Source organism: Helianthus annuus, chromosome 9 (genome assembly GCF_002127325.2).
Source record: "Helianthus annuus cultivar XRQ/B chromosome 9, HanXRQr2.0-SUNRISE, whole genome shotgun sequence".
Classification (NCBI taxonomy): Eukaryota; Viridiplantae; Streptophyta; class Magnoliopsida; order Asterales; family Asteraceae; genus Helianthus; species Helianthus annuus.
In genome coordinates, this window is record NC_035441.2 from 153,986,287 (window position 1) to 153,994,687 (window position 8,401).

The window sequence follows — 8,401 nt, forward strand, 5'->3', positions numbered from 1 at the left end:
TAGATTAAATATTAAACATAATATATTTAATCTTACAGTTTGGGGTTAGTATTTATAGCCGAAGAGTGAAGAAGGAGTTGAAAGGACGGACTGACGACGTGCTGCCCTTATGCAGGTGTGTCAGGCTTGTCGGTTGTGGAGGTGAAGTCACGTCCTACTGCAGTGTCAGTCTGTCGCTTACGTATAGCCTGACAGGCGACTGTCATTGGTGCCACTTGCTCTGTGGTGTCAGTCCCACTTGCCTCGTGGGCAGGATGCGGTGCTGCGCCGCATCGCTGCCTGCGGTAACTATCGTTGTTTCCGCGTTCTCACTCTGGCTAAGTTTGCGTGATGCGGTGCCAGGCCGCATCGCCACTTGTGGTGACTGTTGCTGTTGTCCAGATCCCTTGTATTTGCGAGGCCGCATCGCTGTGCACCCATTTTCATACACCAGGTAAGGAGACACACATAGGATGCGGTGCCAGGCCGCATCGCTTATGCCTCTTATTTTCCTATCGATTGACCAATTGGGTTCGACCGCTGTGGTCGCGCATGCCCGTACAGACACAGATAAGTTCTTGCTGGTGGAGGTTTTTTGATAAGGGTAATTGTCACTCGCGGTCATACTGGCGCGAGATCTGGGACCATACCCCTTCAGAAATAATAAGAAGTAAGAAGATAGTAATAGTGGCAAGAGTTTTGATTACTAGTAGGTGGCAACAGGTGGTGGCAAGGATGACATTTTCCAACTCCTTCGTGATCATTTTGTTGACTAGATGTATCCCATATTCTACTTTATTTAAATTTTAAGCTATGTAAGAAGATTTGAAATTGAGTTCCAGTTCTTTTTTGACATAATTCAACTCTTAGAGCAGTGGAAATCATGACAATGGAAGGAAGGGGTAGAGGAAGGCCCAAGTTAACTTGGAATGAGCGAATTAGGTAAGATTTGGGAGAGCTGCACCTCTTCGAGGACATGGTTTAGGATAGGAGTTGCTGGAGACATAGGATGAAGGTTAAGAACTTTTAGGTGAGGGTATGAACGTGTCCTAGCTTTGTCTTGGGGAGGGGGGGGGGTAGATTTCTTTTATACTTTAAGTAGACCTTACATATGATGATTTTCTTGCATCTATGCCTATATGTTGTTTTCTAATGATATATTTGACTACTGCTATGCTATCTACTTATCCATCTTTCGTCTATCTGGCCGTTGGTTGTTTTGGAGCCGGGGGTCTCTCATGAAGCAGCCTCTCTATTCTCAAGATAGAGGCAAGGTTACCTACATCCCACCTCCCTAAGGCCCTACCTCCACCGATAGTTTTGCTATTTGTGAGATTTAGTAAGTATAGTTGTTGGTGGTTGTACTTCTTTAGAACTAGCCCTTTGATAAAACAAGTTATTTGACATCAAACCAACATGATATCATATGGCAAACATCAAACCCCACTAATACCACCTTAGGAATTTGGTAAGTATCCCCTACACACAATAAATTCATGATAGTCAGCAACAGGAAGTTACAAATATATCACAAAATCAAGCATCATATCATACAAACCATATGATTACATGACAACCCAAAACAACCATGGACTGTTTTCCAACCAATAACCTTCTTTAATTTCAGATTTTAAATCAATTATCTCAACATGAAACATCCAAACACAAGCACAATTATAAATCTAATACACCTCTTAGAATATACACAAACGGATCCAACTCCATCAATTCGGAAACCCAAAACCCATAGACCCACCCTGCGCATGCGCTTGAGCACTCGGTCCAAACGGAAAAGGTTTACCAGCCGCTACATGATCATAAACCTTACCTTTAGCTCTATCTACAGCTTGAAATATATCATCCTTAGTCACAACTTCACCACCTGAAAACAACATTACAATTTAAAACATCAAGTCTTAAAAATATCAAAATTAATAATATATTTCGACTATTAAGATCGAACCTCTTCTAGCAGCAAGAAGAACAGATTCCCGAACAATGTTTTCAAGATCAGCCCCTACTAATCCCGGTGTGAGCGACGCAACAACCTCACAAATGTCTTCCTTATCGTCCTCAAACGGCACATTTTTCAAGTAAAGCGCAAAGATGTCTTTTCTGCCACTCTCGTTTGGCTCGCCCACACGCACTTTTCTCGAAAACCGACCAGGCCTCATCAGAGCGGAATCCAGTGTTTCGGGTCTGTTTGTGGCAGCTATAACCACCACACTTTCCTCTTTCTCAAACCCATCCATTTCTGTCAAAAGCTAAAAAAACACCAAACACCCTTCATTTAGATTTTTAAGACAAATTTTGACCACAAAAGTCAAAGTACAGGAGTAGATAACTAGATATTACCTGGTTTAGTGTCTGATCGCGTTCACAATTCAAAGTTCTGCCACGCTGGCCGCCAACAGCATCGATCTCGTCGATAAAGATGATTGACGGTGAATTTTTTCTCGCCTCGCTGAAAAGATCTCGAACTCTAGCTGCCCCTCTACCGACAAAAACCTCCACCAGTTCGCTACCGGAAATCGAGAAAAACGACATTCCAGCTTCCCCGGCCACAGCACGAGCCAACAATGTTTTCCCAGTTCCTGGTGGACCCGCTAACAGGACACCTTTCGGCGGCTTTGCCCCGAGTTTTATGTACTTGCTGTCTCCTTTCATGCACAAAACAATCTACAAAAGTCAAAGTCAAAGTGCAAGATCCATCAGGTCAAAGTTCAATCAGATGTTAAGAAAGAGGATGCTATAGTTAGGGCTGCAAGCGAACTGAAGGAACACGAACAAGTTTGTTAAGAGATATATGTGTTCATGAACACTTACCGAACAAGATTTTATGTTCGTGTTCGTTTGTTAAGGAAATGAACGTGTTGTTTTTTTATTTTAGGCAACGAACGAAAACAAACGTTGATGAACACAAACTAATGTTCATGAACACAAATGGAAACAAACAAACATAAACAAGCGTTAATGAACATAATATATAATATAATACCCTGACACTTGGTAAATATTTTATTCGTCGGAATTTTCAAGTAATTAAATAAAATATAAAAACTAAAAACACTAATGAACTATCGAACACAATCAAACATCGACGAACACGTTACCAGACGTTCACGAACATAAATGAACGAATGTGGTCTCTGTTCATGTTCGTTCATTTAACTAAACGAATTGGAATTTCTTGTTCGTGTTCGTTTGTTTAATAAACAAACGAACACAAACAAACTTCCCGCCGAACGGTTCACGAACCGTTCGCTGAACGTTTGGTTCGTTTGCAGCCCTAGGCGTATAGTAACTAGTAAAACAACATTACCTCTAAAAGTTCAGTTTTGGCAGCATCAACACCTTTTACATCATCGAATGTCACTAGCGACTGCTTCTTACTCGGTGTTTTCTTCGTCATTTTCCCAAGATCATGTTGAAGATTTAGCTGGTAAAAAGTAAGCAACACCATGATCCAAAAAGGAGCCACTTGAAAGAAAACGAATAAGAAATTCTTCGTGGATGCAGAAAGAAGCGCACGGTTTGACCCATATGTGATCCCTTTTTCTTCTAGCATCCTAACCAGATCACGTGGTGTATAATCTTCCACATTTCTTGTATGATACTGCCACTTGGGAAAATACTTCTTAACAGCCCTTTCAAATTGTGCGGTTAGTGAATCAGAATCAGTTTCTGAAGTTTGAACATTCTGCTCTTCTACAAGGTCCTTATTGAAGTATATTTGGCGGGAATTTTCAACAAACTGAACGCTTGTGACACTACCGTCTTGTATACCATCAACAAAATGTGAATATGGAACATCGATGTACTGTGAGCTGGGTAGCTTTTGAATCCCGAGAGAGCATAGAGTGACTGCAACGCAAAAGGAAGCTCCGACCAAAACTGCATACAGCGTTGTGCTTGTATTCTTTTCGGTGTTTCTTCTTTTCAACTGTTTCTCTGTCCAAATTGAGTTGCAGAACAAGAATAAATGATATCAGTGAACAATTGTTGGATTTATCCTGTATTAAAAAACGACAGAATAATCAAGTTTTGGGTTGGCATATCTAATCCGTATAAAAAAAGCATGTCGTGTTTGAGTTGACTTCTTTAATTAAACGCGTTGTGTTCGTTTTGACTTGTTTAACCCGCTTAGTTAAACAGCTCAACCCACTAACCCATTTATGACCCGTGTAACCCATTTTTTACAACCCAATCTTGACTATTACCTGCCAAGCCATTTGATACGTTTAGAAAAAAATAGGTTAAACAGGTCAGGTTCAGATTACATATTTTTAAGTGTGTGCAGGTTAGAGTTGATATTTTTTACACGAATAAAAATATAAGTTTTGTTCGGGTTGAACAATTCAACCAGCCAACCCAACACGATTGACACCCCATGATTAAAGCCAAAGAATCGGTTTACAATCAGTCATACAACAAACAGAAAACAAGTAAACCACCATTAGACTATGGGGTGTGGAGGGGCTTGGGTTGGGGGCATTGCTCGACACGTGGCAGATGTGGGCTCCACCAGTCCACACCCAAAAAAGTGGGGTGTGGAAGCGGCGTGGCCAGGCCGCCGTTGTGGAAGGGGCTAGCCAAACGGTCATCAACAACCAGCCAACCATTGCCAGACATGTCACCCCAAAGCCAGCGCCCAACACCAAGCAATATTGCCACGCCAAGCGGGCAATGCCCACCAAAACGCCAACCCGGAATGGAACACCCGACGTTGAAGTGCCATCAACGCCCAAAAGTAACACCCACACCCAGCGGTCTTATGGAATGATACTGACAGATAATTGATGAATAAAGAGAGAATGAATGAATGAATGTTTGCATACCTTCTTTTACATCTGCTACAGTATCAGATTTCCTCCAACGACATTTGAACTTCAAAACGATATTCAAAATCAGCCATGAGTCCAACGATATTATTATTATTATATATGAATATGATTACTAAAGTTTATATAAAATCACAACAACAACATCCTTAATTTAATTATTAAAACTACTTGTCTACTTCACATACCTTATCATCCTTCTTAATCAAATCATCCCAATATGAATTAACAAGCCAATTCATGCTTCCTACAGAGCCAGAACTCTCCTAAACAAACAACACAAATACATTTAATAAAACATAAAACACAAACAAAAAAAACCGAATAACAAACACAAACCTTAACGAGAGCAGACCCAGGTTTCACAGCTTTCATCGATAAACAACGACCATTAATACGATTTGGAAAACGCATGCATGAGAAAATTCTAGAGTAGTAACGAGACCTATTTGATCGATATGTTATTGGTCTTATAGGTAGTGGTGCAACCAATGGTGAAGTAATCAATGGTGAAGGAGTCAACAACATTTTTGTATGCAAATGAGACTCGATTGGTGAACAGAATTTAGGGTTCCGGTGGAGTTAGGGTACGTACGATCACCGGCGATGTAACAGAGTCGGCCACTACGGTTACGTGCTAAGCAAGTTTCTAGAGAGTTGGTGTAGAAAGTGGTTAAATAGTGAGTAGGGCTTGGTTTAATAATGGGCCAAGAGGATAAAAATGGGCCCACTCAAAAAATTGTGTTAGTCATTTTCGGCTCATAATTTCATCAAATTAATTTAACGGGTAAATCTATTTACAAAAAAAAAAAAAAAAAAAAAAAAAAAAAAAAAAAAAACCTTAATATTTTCTATTTTTTTTAATGATAATTATTTTGCATTTTTGACTGATTACAATAATGAACAAAGACGATTACAGACTAATGGCAGGTAGACGAGCAACAAGTTGCGCCGCTACCCCCTTCTGAATAGCAAACCCTACCCTGCTAAACACAAAATTCTGCCCCTTAACATGCGCGGTGTTACTGCTTACCACCTGCTGAACCCGCTTGAGGAACCGCACCGCGTCAGGGGCGAGAGCGCCAAAAGTATCGAAAGCGAATGGGGTGAACACGTGTTGATTCTCGATGCAAGCTTTCTCATGCTTAGCTACTTTGGCCGCCTCTGCCTTAGTTATTGCTTGACCCGCCACAAACCCGTGGTCCCTTAGCCCAACGAGGGGGGACACACCTGTCAAATCAACACACGCGTGTTTTCCTCCTTCCCATCCAAAAACAAGAATGTCAGCGGGCCGTAGGGTAGATCTCCCTTCTAATGGATCGGTCAAGAAGTTCACCGGAGCTTCCTTTTTCGCCGAGATCCCTGCCCGCTTAAGGACATCATAAAGCACATCACGAACTAAATCGTGTCGATATTTAAATCCTGGTAATTCTTTGCAATGGATTGCATGCTCCCCAAAAACTAGTGGAATTTCTCGCGCTTCACAACGGGATTTTGGTCGGTATAAATTTGATTCTTTGTACGATACCGAATCTCGATGTAGCAAATGAAAGAGACAAAAACTAATACTAATGTAAACACAACTCCTTTTGCAAAGAAATTTTTATCGGAACGTCAAGAAAACCTAAAAAACAAATTTATATGCTGCTTTGTTTAAATGTCGGGTTCCTTGTGTTAGTAATAAAAAACACAGTTATATTTGACCCATTCGATTCGTTAACTTAGCGGCTAAATTTCAAAAAGGTCCATTTATGAATGAAAAAAGTATACTGTTAGATTAATTAGGTTAAAATAATAAAAAAGAAAAAAAGAAAAAAACTTTTGTGCTCGATTTAAAAAGAAGAAAGGTAAAAAAACAAACTTAGGAAAACTTAAAGTTTAAAAAAGAAAAACAATAAAAAAAAATATTTAAATTACCATTCATTAGTTCAACTTAAAATTTAAAAAAAAATATTAAAATTACTTTATTCTTGAGAATTGGTAATTGTATATACGTATAATGTATCATAACTAGTAAATTGCTCCACACATTGTTGTAACGTTTCGAAAAAATGTATGTCAAAACATGGACCAACTAAAAAATACATAAAAATTAAGCACGGAAGCGTATTATATTTTACCCAACTCATTTCACGGAAAAAAAATTACATCAAAATGCAGACCAACCGAAAACGTACATAATAATAAGTATAAGAACATATTATACTTGACCCGATTCTTGTCCGGGAAAAAAATTACTTCAAAGCGTAAATCAACTTGAATCTATACCCACACGTACATAAAAATAAACACGTAAAACTCGATTACAAAGTTTTTAAAGCTTAAGCGGTTATAAGTGTCATTTCTAAAGGTTAAGAGCTAAAATAAAAGTATAAAAAGAAACAAAAAGAAAAAAAAAGATTAAACATTCAAAATCATTGTTAACAAAACTAATTGTAGTATATATAATTGATCGTTTTACCCTTGTTTATTAATTATTATCCAAGAAATCCTTTCCTGTCAGACCCCATCATCAGCCTAATATCGGGCGACCATCACCACTTGATCAAACTGCAAACACCTAAAAACACCTTTGATCACCTGAAACCCACATCAAAACACCGTCACCACCTCTTGACATCAATGGCGCAGCATAGTGGGGGCAGCCGACCCTCCGAACTTTTCGCTCAGTAGTGGAGAGTATATAGTTTTCGTATAGAAATTTTTTCATATATACGTTTTTGCCCCCCCCCCCCCTGATTTTATAGAAATTTTTGGGCATATACGTTTTCGACCCCCGGTCGGAAATCTCAAGACATTTCTCAAGACTATAACTTTTTCTTACATGTCTAGCTATAGATTTCAAAGATCAAAAGGATTATTATAATACAATGAGATTGTACCCTTGTCCATTCTATTCCACTTAAGATTTTTGTTCTTGTTTAACTCGTCTTAAACTTGTCATCTTTTAACATATGTGTCACTCAAGCCAAAATTTCCACCTTAAAATGTCTCTCCACTCAAATCGACCTATAGAATGTGAGGCAACCCTTTGCATTGGGTAAAAAAGGGAAGTTGATTTGCTTCTAATTCTCAAGATAAATAAAAATAGCGGTAAAACCATCTTTTTTTCTTGAACGGCAGTTTTTTAATCTTTTTTTTTTTTTTTTTTTTTTTTTTGTCTGTGGGACTTGTACTCGTTGAGAGACCTTAGAAATACTATAAAACAGTGGCTGACACGAGAAATTTTTTTAACACACAATTTTCATTCCAATTTGCTAAGAAGCTCTAGAGGTGTGAGAGTAAAGAAGCAACAAGTCTTCAATCAGTTTGAACATTATACATTATTTTTTCTAGTTATATATAACTTAGTTTAATTTAGGACAATCCTCTCTTCGGTTTTAATCCTTCTAACACATGTCCTTTAGATATAGCCCACTAGTTGAAGTAAATAAACATAAAAAACTAAAAAAGTCGTGGCCATATTCCTTGTTCAAACGCCCAAAAAAGATGACTAATTAAAGCCAAGAACTAGTGATAGGGAGAAATTAATGGAATTTCTTTCGGTGTATTTCATCCTCAAAACCCCATATAAATATGAT

At 38.6% G+C, this 8,401-nt stretch overlaps 1 protein-coding gene across 1 annotated transcript; it reads right to left on the minus strand.

The window, feature by feature from the left end:
• Positions 1–1,525: 1,525 nt before the first annotated feature.
• Positions 1,526–5,470, minus strand: LOC110879043 (probable inactive ATP-dependent zinc metalloprotease FTSHI 3, chloroplastic). The gene is made up of 7 exons (XM_022127447.1): positions 5,160–5,470; positions 5,009–5,086; positions 4,818–4,866; positions 3,302–3,930; positions 2,335–2,658; positions 1,943–2,243; positions 1,526–1,861 (listed from the first exon to the last, which is right to left on the minus strand). The coding sequence occupies exons 1-7, from the start codon at positions 5,346–5,348 to the stop codon at positions 1,704–1,706; spliced, it is 1,728 nt and encodes a 575-aa protein (XP_021983139.1). The 5' UTR covers positions 5,349–5,470; the 3' UTR covers positions 1,526–1,703.
• Positions 5,471–8,401: the final 2,931 nt, after the last annotated feature.

What these genes read in the sequence shown, in the direction of transcription:
- LOC110879043 (XM_022127447.1), bottom strand. Translation starts at nt 5,348, where the DNA reads ATGTTGTTGACTCCTTCACCATTGATTACTTCACCATTGGTTGCACCA. An exon ending in TGATTAAGAAGGATGATAAG is followed by an intron (nt 4,867 to 5,008) that starts GTATGTGAAGTA and finishes ATCGTTTTGAAG; the next exon opens with TTCAAATGTCGTTGGAGGAA. An exon ending in CCAAAACTGAACTTTTAGAG is followed by an intron (nt 2,659 to 3,301) that starts GTAATGTTGTTT and finishes TGACTTTTGTAG; the next exon opens with ATTGTTTTGTGCATGAAAGG.